The following is a 14,885-nucleotide window of genomic DNA, read 5'->3' as shown; positions in this document are numbered from 1 at the left end:
CTATCTGACCAGAGATTTTTTAATGGGTATATTCATGTCAGTATAGAATAATACTCAATTCTTACGAGTACTATTTTTTAACGTATAATTTACATTATTTAAAAAAAATTAAGTTTAATAAAATGTTGTTAAATTGCTTTAAAGTTTGTCTTTTGCTATTTTATATCGAATATGCAAGTCATATTATTTTAGAAAGCTTTGGTCAAATATTGGAGCTCGATGAAGGTAATTACTATTATTCTTATTACATTGTATTAGCCATATCTATTATACTATTTTTATATATGTTAATTATTATTTATAATATTCATATTATTATTTTTCTATTAATAATTTATTGTAATTGGTTAGTAAGGTTAAAGAATAATTAGTCCATTTTAAATGAAATGCCTAAATCTTCGATATGTATATGTATTGTTAAGTTTTGAATAAAATAAAATTTATACTTAAAAAGGCTAAAATTTCAAATAAAACACTAAAAATATTATACTTTATTATAAGTTTATTTGACGCGTTACATACTTATTCAGCGACAGTATATCCTGTATTTTGTTAATTCGTTAAATTTTAAATATTTAATTTTATTATAAATTATAAGTTTTTTTTATATTAATCTAGGCGATGTTTGCAAACGAACTTTGGATAACTCACAACCACATCATATTTGTCGACATCTCAAAGATTGTGTTGCAGTACATGAATCACTTAAAAAGCGTAATTATCCCCGAATTTGTTCTTTTGTAGGATTTGAACCTATTGTATGCTGTCCGTCTTATAATAAAGTAACTCCAACAACGTCAAAGATAACATTAACCCCTAGTAAATCAGGAACATCACAATATGCCGCTAAAAGTATAAGCCGTGTATAAATAATAGAGTTTTTTCTAATAAAATTAAAATAAACTTTGCAGTGTGTAATGAGTATAAAAAGTTACCATTTGATTTTCTTTCGTTGGGTTTTCATGAAGTTAACAAAAATCAAAATAAAAATTTAAATGAAGCATACTATAAAGAGTTTCCACACATGGTAATAAAATATAATATACAGACTGTTCAGTAAGTAAGGAAACAGGTAAATTGTTACAAACAATGAAACAATAGATACCCGTTTCCTTACTTACTGAACACTCTATATGATTCATATATAATTTTTTATTTGACAATCATATCATTATTTTAAAACTCTTACAAGAAACTTTTATTTAGGCTTTGATAGGTTATGGTGATTCAGAAAACTCAATAACATGGGATTGCGGTGGTTCATTGATTAGTAATAGATGGATATTATCATCAGCACAATGCAATAAATCAGGAAAATCGTAATTAATATTATTTTTTAAACTAAGTTATGAGCAGTGCTATGATGTAAATACATTCATAAATTTATAAAGTTATACATTCATAAAGTTAATCCGAACACACTATCAGCCAGTACATATGTTTATAATTGACTAAAAATTTAGTTATAAATTTTTACCGAGATTATAGTTTTTAGACGATTAGGGGGTAAATCCTTTTAAAATAAAAAATATATCTGTGTTACTATATAATCCTACGACAATGTTGCACCCTTCACAGTGACTCAAACAAAATTTATAATTGCATTTAATTTAAAGCCCTGATTATGAAAATAAGTTTAAAATTTGTATATTTTAAATTACAGTGCTAATTTTGCACGATGGGTCCTCCTTGGTTTAATTAATACTGATTGGATAGATGACAAAGACCGACAAGCAAATTTGTATGAAATCGAAAAGCGAGTACTGCACAAAAACTATAGACCGACATCGATGTATTATGATATAGCTTTATTCCGTTTGAACAGAGAAGTTGAATTTTCAGAAAATATCAGACCTATTTGTTTGAACTCAGATCATTTATTCAATCCTACAGAAGTAATCGCAACAGAATGGGATCAAAATGTTACAGTTTATAGTACGTGTAAATAAATAGTTCACTAAAAAATTATATTTATAATTATACTTTTTGCATTGTAATTTGAAGTATACCACACTTTATATGTCTTAAGCTTTACCGGCTTTAATATGAATGAAAAATAAGACCGCACAGAGTAGCTAAATTAGGTCATACAAGAAGGGAAAATGCGATATTTCTTGACATTTCACATAATTTCTTTTTTATCACTTCAAAAAAAATTATCATAAATTAATGGATTAAGTGATTTTATGTTTTTACCCAACAAACTATCCAGATATCTATACTTTAGAGTTTCATTATTATAAATATATAATTGACATGTTCAAAAAATAAATAACATACATTGACTTCATATAGTACACTTAATACGTGTATTATTCATGTGAAGATTTTTTAGCCAAATATATAACATAGCCCAGGTTTTTACATAATTTATCATTTTTATACACTTTATTATTGTATATTAGCTAAACCTCAGATATATATATATATGAGAAATATTTTACAAGTTTTATTTTTTAATTAGGCAACAATAAAAAACAAACTAAAATACTACAAAAAAGTATGCTGAGCACCATATCAGAAAATGAATGCAATGCTGTTTATTCCACGGGTGTTAATAAACAATATGGAATTCAAATATCAGGTGACAGTCAAATTTGTACTAAGTATGTGGAAGATACCTGTGTGGTAAGTAAAAATAATGTCATACTTAAAGCAGTCATGTGGATTAAGAATTTTTTCAAAGATTGAAAATTTATAAAATAAAATGATGACTTCAAATAAATTTCAAGGATAAAATAGAAATACAAAGTAAATGAAGATATTTAATGGAAAATTTATTTTTTTTAGCTTGATACAGGAGGTCCATTACAAGTAAAAAATCCAGGTGGTGAATTCACGACATATACCCAAATAGGTATTATATCATTTGGAAAATCATGTGGTTACCCAGGTGTACCAAGCGTGTATACTAAAGTCTCCGCTTTTATATCTTGGATCGAAGAAAACGTATGGAAATAAAAATCAAGAAATATTTATTTAATGAAATAAATTTATAATTAATTTAATTAGTATTTCATGAAATATTTGTAATTATCGACGCAAATATTTTCATTATTAGACATTCAAATTTAAGCTTTAAAACATTTACCAGAACACTCAAAACTAAAATGTGATTTGTGTTGTTTTAAACTATACAGATTAAATCATATTGTCATTATTATATTGCTGAATTTAGTTTTTGTGGTAAATTTTGTTTTTATATAATAAATAATAAAATGAACATTAAGTTAAAATTAAATTCACTTTTTAAAGATAATATTTAAAAAACATTGTAAACTCCCAAGAAAATGTTAGGGTTTTTATATACTGGTTCAAAGAAAATGTAATAGAATGCTAGTAAGATAATTTGTTACTATATTACTTAATCAGTTTAAATAAATGTTTTAAAATATAATTTTCTCCACGGCACTTTTTTTTCTTTTAGTGAAAAGGTATTATGTTCAAAATAAATGTTCTATAAAATAGATACCTGAATTTGTGTAAATAAAATTGACAAACGTGAACTATGCATAATAAAATTGTAACAAAAATTGTGGTTTAAATCGTTAATTGAATAATCGGGTCAAATATAAAACAATAAAGAAATGGATTTTAAAAAACTTGTTAATTTTTTTTTTGTCTAAGTAAAAATTTATGAAAATAATCATCAATTTTAGCCATAACATTAAGTAGTCATATCTATTAAAATTAATTTTACCTAACTAGTTTAAATTATAATTTTCTCCACGGCACTTTTTTTTCTTTTAGTGAAAAGGTATTATGTTCAAAATAAATGTTCAATTTTAGCCATAACATTAAGTAGTCATACCTATTAAAATTAATTTTACCTAACTGTAAGTCAGAAGATAACAAGATATATCTAATTATGATATAAATATTAGAAATAATTTATAACTTTGTGTTTATTATTTTATATTTTTTCAATTAACCTATAAACAATTATAAGAATATTTTTAATTGAGCTTAATACGTAACGCTATCTTATTAACATATATTTACTAAATAAATATTCTTGATTCGTCTTTATACTTTTATCTAAAATGACCACGCCAACTGAAAAAATTTTGTAATAAAAAATCTAAATAGATATTAATAAACCTTTGGTGGGTGTTTTTGAGTAGAAGCCATTATAGAGCTATTATTAAGAATAAAAATCCCTATGATACGAAACTCGTATCATATTAGATATTTCGGATACCTAATATTAGCACCTTTATTTTTTTTGCTTATCACACCCTAATTTTGATAACGTCAAATCTAAAATTAAAATCTCAATTAGCTCAATAAAATAGACGTAAATTTGCATACGTATAAAAGTAGGATTTTTTGCGTAACACGAAGGAAATTAAAGCTTCTCAGTCATAAAATGATATCCGCAGCACAGTCGGGACTCGTCAAATGGTATAATGAAATGTTATACATTGAAATCTAACATTAATGAAAATCACCATCATTAAATGCTACAATGTAATTTTGAATGAAGACAGTTACAAAAAAAATTGGCGAAGATGAGGCTGAACCCTATCAAGAGGGGAGACTCTAATATTCCTGTAAAATATATATTTAATTTAAGTAAATGATAATCCCAATGATAAAATCTAGTGCGTAGTTTGTTATTTGTATGTCTATGGTCTATAGAGTATAGAAATTAATTATAAATATGAGACAGAATAATTAATTTGATTTATTATTATTTCAGTGAGTCATCTACAATTATTTAAGTTATTTAGAAACCATAATACTTTTAAGTCAATCTCAATTAATAGGATTGTTATAAATATTAAAGAAAACAGAAATAATGGAAATCAGGTACAGAACTAGACACTTTCCATATAATAATACTTTTAAAAACGTAAAAAAGGAAATTGAATAATTATATTAATTTTTAAAAAATGGAATTTGTAAAAATTAGTGTAGGTAGGTATACCCTTACCGGGGTTTACCAACTGAAAAGATAAAGGTGAGGATGAAAATGTTTAACGAGCATCGAAGAAAAGTAAAATAAATATCTCAAATAGCTACAATATAACAATAAGTAGAGTTAATTATATATATGTTATAATTATGAATTGTAAGCTTACACAAAAACATCTTGTAAATTGAAGCAAATTTGGATCTATCTAATTAAGTCCCTCTAAATAAATTCAAATGCAATGAATTAACTATTGCTATTTTAATTAAATTTACAAAATGAACATTCATCAAACTTAATTAAAACTAAGCTCAATCAACAAATATTTTTAAAAACTTATTAATAAATATCAATAGAAGTCTTAATTATTTATTCAAATTAATAACATATTATAAACCACCCCCTTGAAGTGGAGCCAATTTTATATATTCTACCGTGCCTCATAAATAAAATTTTAAATACATAGATAGTATTCTAACTATGTATTTATTTTTTATGACAATCATTGTCATGTAACGAAAAAAGCTATGTTAACTAACAAAACCGGTTTGACATTAATTTATTTATTAACCTTGATACGTTCTGCTTGGGCTTAGGTAAATTTTTTAAGAAGTAATTACTATGTTATTACAAATAAGGTATTAAATATGTATTTTGTAAATAATTACATTGTATGACTACACTCATTAAAAACCTAAAGAAGAGTAATGACCGTGATGTCATTACATCCTTCAATGATGCTATTGCTGAACTATTAATAAACAAAACTTTAACTAAAAAAACCCATGATCAATTATATTATAATTACAAATTTATGAAATTGAATTACAAACATTTAAAAATTAAATATTTTGACTCATATTTTATGTATTATTATAAAGGTAAACTAATTTATGAGAGTATTTAATTCCAAAAATATCAAGTAACCATGAACAATTTTTAGAAATTATGAAATTAGGATGTTATATTTTACAACCTCTTACCATGTGATCGAATAACTTTAGCTATTTTAAATCTTTATTTAACATATTTCCTTAACTTAAAAAATATTTTCTAGTTTTAGAAACTATTAGAAAAAAAATATTATTTAATATTTGTCAAATCATATATTTTATTTGAATTAAACTTGTAATATCTAATATGCTTCCTAATAATGAAGTTATTTCTATTTACAGTAAAAAAAATGATGGCATTCAAATCTAACATAGATATTGAAATATTTTTTAAATTTTTATATGAAAAAAATACTATTGATATTCAACAATCTTTGTCAACCTCATATACATGTATATATATTTAATGTTACATATATTTATTAATGAATGAAATTCACATTTACATAAATACCACTTAAAATTTTAAATCATACATTTTTTTACAGTTTATTATATGAACAGAATAATTCAATAAAAAAAACTTACTATAAATATAAATCAAATATTTTCCTAACCTAAAACTGTATAACAGAACTATTATAACGGAAATATTTAACATATAACAATATTATTCTTAAAATGTAGTAATACAATATTAGGTCTTCAATATTAAAATCTCAAGTTCGTCTTTTTATCTGCCTAGTAATCCATTTCTTATAATAAGTCACTCGGGTATAAACACCAGGTTGATTAGGTTCCGCACAAAGAAGTCCATAAGATACTATACCCACTATATAGTACTTATCTTCTATTTTCCACATTAATGGTCCTCCTGAATCTCCCTTTATTTAACATAAATTAATTATTAATATATTATATTAATTGGTGATTAAATTTGACATTGTCAGGAGCGTAATTTGAAAAATATACATTAAAAATATTTTATGCGTCTTCGTTTACGTCATGTTACGGAAAAATATTTCAGATTAATACGAAATACTTAAAAAATTTTTTCATTAATTTCGAGTCAAGCAAACTTTTTCATTTTTTTAAACATGGAAAACAATAATATTAAAGAAGGATTATTTGTGATATTTCTATATGCACAAATTAATCTCAAAAAATTAAGAAAATCCATAGAATAAATGTATCGTTTCATAAGTAAAGTTATCAATCGATAAATAATCTAAAATATTTTGTGATTACTTGCGATTTTTCATATTAAAGCAATTTAAATTTTCTTTTTTATGTATTTTACAAATTTTAAGAAATATTAATAATAATTAAAAAGTGTGAGTAACTGTTAAAGTTCCTGTATAGTAACCTATCTAAGAACTAATAGCTAACAGTAAAGCTAAACACTAATGCTATAGTGGCGACTGATTATGCCACATAATTTCCCATTAAAAAAATTATTTAAAGTCCCAAGTTAAAAGTCTATAATGTTTATATTTGACACAGTCTTAAACGTTTTCAAAAATTATTTTTTCATGTTATAATAATATATAATAACTTATATACCTGACATGAATCTTGTCCTCCTTTTAAATTTCCAGCACAAATAACTTTTTCGTCAATTGGTAAATGAGGATACAAGCGTTTACAAATTTTATTCTTCACAATCGGAACTGATACTTGCATTAAATTTGTGTTTTCTGGATCTGTGTGAAAAACAATTTCATAACAATTTCAAGAGAGAATAATTTATTTAATGAATTTAATTCTAAACTTTTATAAAACAACCTATAGATTTTTATTATTATGTAAATTAACAACAGTTTAAAATATAAACGAGTAGCAAAGTGAGACTTATGTTATTTTTATCATTACCCGTTACTCTGACTCTCCGTTCTTCCCACCCATATATAAAATTATTTCTTTTAGTAACATATATTTATTGATTTATTGGAAAGTAATAACTTTCTAGAATCATTCCTCATAACTTAATGGGGTGTCAATTTTTGGACCAGTACTTTGGAATTTTTTTTCATTTTTATACAAAGGCGGCACGAAGAGTACGATCGGGAAATATCTAGTGATAAAAATAGCAAGACCAAATCCTCACCTCAGTCAATATTTTAAATTTAGTAAAAATTGTATTCATATTACCATTAAATATTTAAGTTGGTACATTTATAAAGGATATTAAAGATGAACCTAAAAATAATTAATCACTTAGAATAGGATAAATAAATAGGTTAGAAATAAATACTACTAATAAAAGCCCCAAAACTTTCAAAACTACTACTATTATAGAAGAAATTTAATGGACAATTATAAAACAATTGCATAAGAAAATTTTTCACCTTTTTTGCTAAACAAAAAAAAATGATATCTTCATCATGTAATTATTTTTGTCTTGGTGGGATATGACACCTATATTCTCTTGTAATTATGCTAGTGTTCTTTCTATTCCATGGTACAACTTTATAGTATATAAATTTTTACCTTCTGCAGTTGTACCCCAACCAGCAACAGTCAACATGGTGTCATCGGAAAAATTAACACTCCCAGGTAAACATATTGGCTGAATGAACTCTAAAAAAAATCAAAGAAATTATTATCCAAGTTAATTAACTCATTACAACTTAATTAATTTTGATTAAAAAAAAATTCAAATATTATTGAATCATATAAGACAAATACTATAACTTTTATATAATCGGACATTTATGTAAAGAAGGCTTTTAACTCTTATAAAATTCCAATAACTCCTTTTAAAACCTAAAAAGTTCTATATATAATAATGCATATACATATATATTACATTTATAAAAAGTTGAGTTAAAATTATTACAAAATTTATTTTATTTCATTTTTTTTTTGCTATAAAAAATATAAAATAATGATATATTCTATATCATAAGTATTCTTAGTTTACAGGAACGAGAATTTTCAAAGTATATAAGTATTGTTATAGTTTTGCCCTGAAGCAATACCTCACGGTAGTTCCAGGGCAGCCAACATTATGTCGACCGTGTGAAACAAAAAAAATAAAGTATTGTTATAGTCAATTAGCCAATATTTTATATATACAAAGTATTGAATTCGTAGCTTTTGAGACATAATTTCTAATTTACGTGCAAAAAAAAAACACTTAAAAATTTGCTACTTTTAAAATATTAGAATACAATTAAATATAATGTATAATTAATAGCAATTTCTTTTTAAAGAAATATTGTTTTATGAATTATTTTATATTAATTAAGGAATTATATACATACATGATATTAATATTAAATAGAAAAAAGTATACTTAATTTTTAAATATTTTAATTTTATAATCTTACCATTAAAGTGCACTGGTAGTTCTAGTTCTAAAAGTGCAATGTCATGAGTAGTATTTTTAGGATCATATAACTCGTGAACCGTTATGTTCTTTATTCCAATGTCTATCGTAGATGACACGCCATCAGATATATTAGGGTCAAGATTTATATTACCAAATCTTGCTGTGTTTCTAAAGCATATGTATCATATTATAAGATTATTCAGTCTTAAATTCATTGCATCACTATTACTATAATCACATAAAAATGGATATCGATAAAGGGCTCATAATACCATATTCCCTAAATACAAATTAAATCCTTCATCTTATCTAGTTAGCTAAAAAAATTTTTAAAAATGCCATTTTTAATTCATACTTAATCACCTAAACATACAATTGTAATTGATGTTTTCGTGAAAAACAATGAGCTGCTGACAAGACATGTCTATCTGATATTAATGTTCCTGCACATGGCCATTTTTGAATACGATTTTTTTTTTCGACTTCTTTGATTCCTAAAGCAACCATCCAGGGCCAATCACCTATAATTAATATGTTTTGTAAGGTAAGATGGGTTAAGTTGACGAATAAGAAAATATGATAAATTCATCATGTATTTCTCAAAATAAATCGCACAAAGCAATACATAAAACCGCATAGTTGGAAAAAGATGATAAAAATAGTAATTTTTAGGAAAATTCATATTTTATACCTTAGAAGATGAAAGAGACAATAACAAAAATTATGATATTGGATAAAATATGGAAAAAGTTATTATGTAAGTTTTAGTTTTTCAATCGATTCACAGAAGACAGAAAAAATCATAAAAGATTAACTTTGTCATCATACTCCAAATCATAACAATAAGTAATGTCAAATATTAAATAACTATAAGAAAAATATATTTCGATTACCTAATTGAGATGCATTTCCTCCGTAAATTCTAAGATGTGCATCAGGATTATTTATTCCACATAAGAGTGGAGGAGATTTTGTCGTCATTTTAGATGGTATTGTTGGTTTGACGTTTGAAGTTTCTTGTGCATTTGAATGACAACAATAATAGTGTTTACCATTTTCACAAGGTCTTGATTTTATAGTGACCATATTATATTCCTCGCATCCCTTAATAGTCCAACTATTAAGCTGACATCCTGTTTCCCAACATAAACTTCCATTGTCATTCAAAGGGTCTTTAAAAGTTATAGCTAAAATAAACACCAATTAACACATCATTTTTTTTAGCAAAAATTTAATTCATCATATCTTAATGTAGAACAATATCTATAATAATTTTGTCATACTAAGCCATACATGACTTGTAAAGATGTATTCAAAAATTTGTAAGGTTAACGAGTTTTTTCTAAGGAATTGAGAAAATTGGGTAAACTAGATTTCCCAATATTATATTGTACTTGCAAAAAATATATAGAATTAATTCTTAAAATTTTAAGAATTTTAAATAAATGTTGTCGAAATTTTTAATAGAAAGCTATTTTAAACTAAAATAGTTTTGAGTTTTTCATGACCGTAGAATCAGTAGTAAAATTACTTTAATTCTAAAATACTTACCATCATCTGTATAGCTACAACATGTAAACATTAAACCATTATAGCACGGTTGACGACCTACTTCTCTCATATTATATTCTTGACATCCTCTAACAGACCAAGTATCTAGTTGGCAACCTGTAGTCCAACACTCCGAGGATAAACTTGTTATGAAAAATGCATTTTGCAGTATAAAGAAAAAAACTACATTGATGAACATTTTTAAAAATTAATCAACAGTATTTCAATGGCAAACATAACAACGTGTTTATTATATGATTTGATAGAATGAACATCAGTATTGAATACGGAAACATTAATTCCCCACCTTTTTTTAGGTAAATCATATGATAATGTTGTATAAAAGTTTATCTAAACTTAACTAAGAAATAGATACATATTTATGTATGTATTACACATTACATATTTGTAATGTTAAATTTTAATTAATAAGAAACAAAATAATGTAATAATACAGTTCAAGGTCATTATTTTTTACTTTTTAATATTATTCTATTAAACAAAAATCTATCTAAAATTGTTTTTAATATTTTTTTTTATTAAATAATTAGTGTACATGATGTTTTAACTAAACTTTTCCTTTTAAATGGGGAACGACAAACCTCATTGATGTGAAAATTAAGTAGTTTAAATGTCTTATATGTTTTTAACAAATTTTATGACTATAGCTACCAAAAGAGGCATATGTGCAGACGTTATTTTTTACAAAATAGGTCCATAAAGAGAAAGTATTAAAGATATAGCTACAAAAAAAAACAACCCACGGTCATTCTCATGTAAAAATTTTTTTTACAGTGTACAAGCAAAAGAGAAAACTTACTCGTCATAGTCTGATTTATCTAACAAATTTATTCTATAAATTCTCTTTGCTCATAATTTTTTATTTATTTATTTTAACACAAGTTTATTTTATTTATTAAATTTCATTTTTCCAAAATTTAATAAAACTTTTTTTATTAGTTCAAAATATTTGTTACAGTATTTATCAATTATAACACAAAAACTTTTATTGTTTTGTATTGAGTTTTATAGTGAAGAAATATTAACATTCTGTATTAGTTTTGAATCTAAGAAGGTACTAGTTTTATTATGATGCTTTTTTTTTTTTCTTAGCTCACACCGAACCGATTTCTTTTGACCAATTTTACCAATATACTATACCAAAGAATTTTACCAATTAATAATAATATCATAAGAAGTCTTAAGATATCATTAACTGATATTTATGAAGACAGAATATTCTAACTACTAGAATAAAACCATGATTATTTATTAAAATATTTTATAATATTATGACTGTAATTTAATTAATTTATTTTTTATTTTGCAACTAAAATAATGAATTAAATAATTATTACATATATAATAATTGTTTTGAATCGTACTATATTACTTATACAATAATATATAAAAAAATTATAAAAATGTGGTTAGAAAACAACAAAAACTATCATTAAATTATTTGATTTTGAGCGGATTTTTACTGATTTTCTAATGCTAAATATTACATGTTAGCTGGCTATTTTTAACATTTTAGCTTCGATGCAAAGCTGAGAAATTATTGGTTTTACTATGATGTGTTTTTTTTTTGTATCTGTTACTACTTTTTCTCAGCTCTCACCGAACGGATTTCTTTCAATGATACGTCAAAAGATCACAAATCGTGTCTAGTCGAAGACATTACCCTCAAAAATTGAAAAAAATTCCCTCGTTGATGGGGGAAACCTCAAAAAAAAAAATTACACATTTAAAAATCGCTAATTTTCGAAATTTTTTCAATTTTTTTTACTAAAATCTGCCGTAACTTTTTCAAAAACTAACATATCAATATAATTTTTTTTTTTTTTTTTAGATGCTTGATGTCTTTACTTATCATTTGGAATATTTTTTTTGTAAATTTACCCTTTACTAGCCCACAGGGGGGGATTTAAAATGACAACTTTTTCACTACAAATTAACTTTTGAAAATGTTCCGGAAGGTCTGAAACTTTTATATATATCTTAAATTAAAGCTAATGTAATATAGTTTAATTTGAAAAAAAAAATTGACCTCTGGACTTGTCTTCGTGATGAAAACGGCTACCGAATGCTATTTTTGTGTGAAAATTCTTGATTTTATATTTTACATTTTTTACTTTATAATGCTATAACTCATTGAAAAGTGTACGGATCAACACAATTTTTTTATGAGAAATAATATTTATATCCTTTTTTCATTCGATATACTTTATCTTAATTAGGATATAAATAAGGATATAGCAGATCATATATAACTTTTGGAATAATCCACCAATTTGTTTTAATTAAACAATATCTAAAGATTTGCATCGAAGCGATTTTTATGATAGTGATTTTAATCACTGTCAGATATTGTTATACTTAATCCATTTATGCTACGTCATCACTATGCCGCGATCCCCCTGTGTTGGGTTTTTTATTATTATTTTTTTTTTTATGATTTGTATTTGACGTCTTCCGAAATTATCAACATAATACTTATATTCATAAATGAAACTAAACCATATGAAGATTAAGCTAAAAAAATTTTAGATTGCATTTTTGAACATTTTTAATGATTTTTTTTTTTTTTTTTAGTCACAATTAGATAAAATAAGGTTTAATCTTTTAGCATGGGATTTATATTAAAGTACTACCCAACAANCAATTAGATAAATTAAGGTTTAATCTTTTAGCATGGGAGTTATATTAAAGTACTACCCAACAAAAAAATAACAACAATTTTGTTGGCGAATTTTTTGTCTATATTTCGCGTTGTTGACGGGTGTTATTAAATAGGCACGTAATGTCACGAATTCTATTTCTGTGGCGGTCGCCATTCGTTTCTTATTGGAGTCCTATAAGAAACGTCCTATGATAGGACGCTATATCTTGTTTTACCTAAACATCTTTAAAAAAATATATTATCTATTATTTAATATAATTTTCAATGAACTGTGATCATTCTAAGTTATAAAAATAAGTAGTTAAAATATTTATTTTTGCGTATTTTGACTGTTTTTTTAACGTTATTATAATAAATATTCCTATTAGTTATGGGCATTTTCGAATATTTAAAACTGTTGAACTATATTTGATAGTTATTTAAAACTATCAAATAACTATTTTAATTGTTCTTTTGCAATAGAATAGTTTATTTTTAGCATAAACTATCAAATATTTATAAAACTATAGAATAGTTTGAATAAAATTGGAATATATTGGATAACTATTGAATATTTTTTCTATTTCAATAGCTTACGAACGACTATCGAATAGTTCGAAGAGTGGACAGCTATCGGATAGATCGATAGTTACTTTTCGATAATTCCCATAACTAATTCCTATTGAATTTTCAAGGACGTCCACAAACATTTTTTATTGGAGGACAAAATATTTGATTTCACTGACCACTCAATGCTAAACTTAATTCTGTCATCTATAGTATAATTTAATAAAAATATTTTCTTTTATCTTATAATTTAAAAAAAATTTATTTTGCAAAATGTTACAATACATAACGATTTTAACATCGAATCGAATATGGTTAGGCATTAAACGTGAACCCCAGTTGAGACTTCAAAGAGTTTCGCTTTTAGGCTTACGCTTCGCATCGAAAGAGAGTGTGCAGTCGATCCAAACAGTGGTTGAACATCGTCGTGGCTGCCTTACAAATATGGTGGAGATATTCATTAAAGCAATTGTGACAGGATATCACTTGGATGAGACGATAAGTCATCTCACTGTCTGTCCGGTTAACACACTTTTCCAGTAAGTTGGATCCGACGAGGAACCTGTTCCATTTGCCTCTCAATTCTCCAGAGAGGTGAGCCCGCCTTCAGAACATGGTCATATGTCAAAGTGCTAGCCGTTTCTCGGTATTGAGACCAGCCACGATCCAGGTAAAGGTAATATCTAGTAGCTCGTTCCTCCAACACTAAATCGGCGGGCGGTAGTGACTATATATACCCGTTGCCATTACGAATACCATTCGGTAAGCCGAAACGATCCAAATGCTGCACCTCTCTGCGACATGAGTAAGATTTCTCTGTTGAGCAAATATTTGAGAATAACTACCTACACCGCACAGGNTTGAGCAAATATTTGAGAATAACTACCTACACCGCACAGGAAGACCAAGTATACGACGCTGACTAAGAGTTTGTCCCACATATTTTTTCGACCCTCCTCCCATATTGGGCATGAAACCTCCAGGTTTCTAATTTCAACCTCTATTTCAAATTGTTCCTACAAT

At 25.4% G+C, this 14,885-nt stretch overlaps 3 protein-coding genes across 12 annotated transcripts in view; 1 reads left to right on the top strand and 2 right to left on the bottom strand.

Annotated features, from left to right (window-relative positions):
- Positions 1 to 3,397, top strand: LOC126908135 (clotting factor G beta subunit-like). Its single transcript, XM_050690035.1, has 7 exons — positions 1 to 225; positions 619 to 852; positions 912 to 1,027; positions 1,207 to 1,319; positions 1,664 to 1,935; positions 2,465 to 2,628; positions 2,791 to 3,397. The coding sequence occupies exons 1-7, from the start codon at positions 123 to 125 to the stop codon at positions 2,959 to 2,961; spliced, it is 1,173 nt and encodes a 390-aa protein (XP_050545992.1). The 5' UTR covers positions 1 to 122; the 3' UTR covers positions 2,962 to 3,397.
- Positions 3,398 to 6,204: 2,807 nt separating this feature from the next.
- LOC126908131 (venom protease-like) overlaps positions 6,205 to 14,885 on the bottom strand; it is a 13,034-nt gene continuing 4,353 nt past the window's right edge. Inside the window, exons 1-7 of one of the 8 annotated variants that reach the window (XM_050690027.1) lie at positions 10,634 to 10,915; positions 9,976 to 10,269; positions 9,456 to 9,603; positions 9,081 to 9,250; positions 8,239 to 8,328; positions 7,312 to 7,451; positions 6,214 to 6,632 (exon numbers count right to left, since the gene is read on the bottom strand). In XM_050690027.1, the coding sequence (XP_050545984.1) occupies positions 6,468 to 6,632; positions 7,312 to 7,451; positions 8,239 to 8,328; positions 9,081 to 9,250; positions 9,456 to 9,603; positions 9,976 to 10,269; positions 10,634 to 10,832 (1,206 nt within the window). In that variant the 5' untranslated portion in view covers positions 10,833 to 10,915 and the 3' untranslated portion in view covers positions 6,214 to 6,467. Of the gene's footprint in view, positions 6,633 to 7,311; positions 7,452 to 8,238; positions 8,329 to 9,080; positions 9,251 to 9,455; positions 9,604 to 9,975; positions 10,270 to 10,633; positions 10,916 to 14,885 lie in introns of those variants that run through there. The other 7 variants (XM_050690030.1, XM_050690024.1, XM_050690031.1 and 4 more) reach the window with 7 other exon arrangements.
- The window catches only part of LOC126908133 (serine protease snake-like), a 13,991-nt gene continuing 13,459 nt past the window's right edge, over positions 14,354 to 14,885 (bottom strand). The window contains exons 8-9 of one of the 3 annotated variants that reach the window (XR_007704715.1): positions 14,749 to 14,860; positions 14,354 to 14,707 (exon numbers count right to left, since the gene is read on the bottom strand). The gene's annotated coding sequence lies outside the window, so the exon portion shown is untranslated. Of the gene's footprint in view, positions 14,708 to 14,748; positions 14,879 to 14,885 lie in introns of all 3 variants that reach the window. The other 2 variants (XR_007704716.1, XR_007704717.1) reach the window with 2 other exon arrangements.

Source organism: Daktulosphaira vitifoliae, unplaced genomic scaffold (genome assembly GCF_025091365.1).
Source record: "Daktulosphaira vitifoliae isolate Bord-2020 unplaced genomic scaffold, ASM2509136v1 Scaffold_5, whole genome shotgun sequence".
Taxonomy (NCBI): Eukaryota; Metazoa; Arthropoda; class Insecta; order Hemiptera; family Phylloxeridae; genus Daktulosphaira; species Daktulosphaira vitifoliae.
This window is presented reverse-complemented; position numbering and strand designations above follow the sequence as displayed.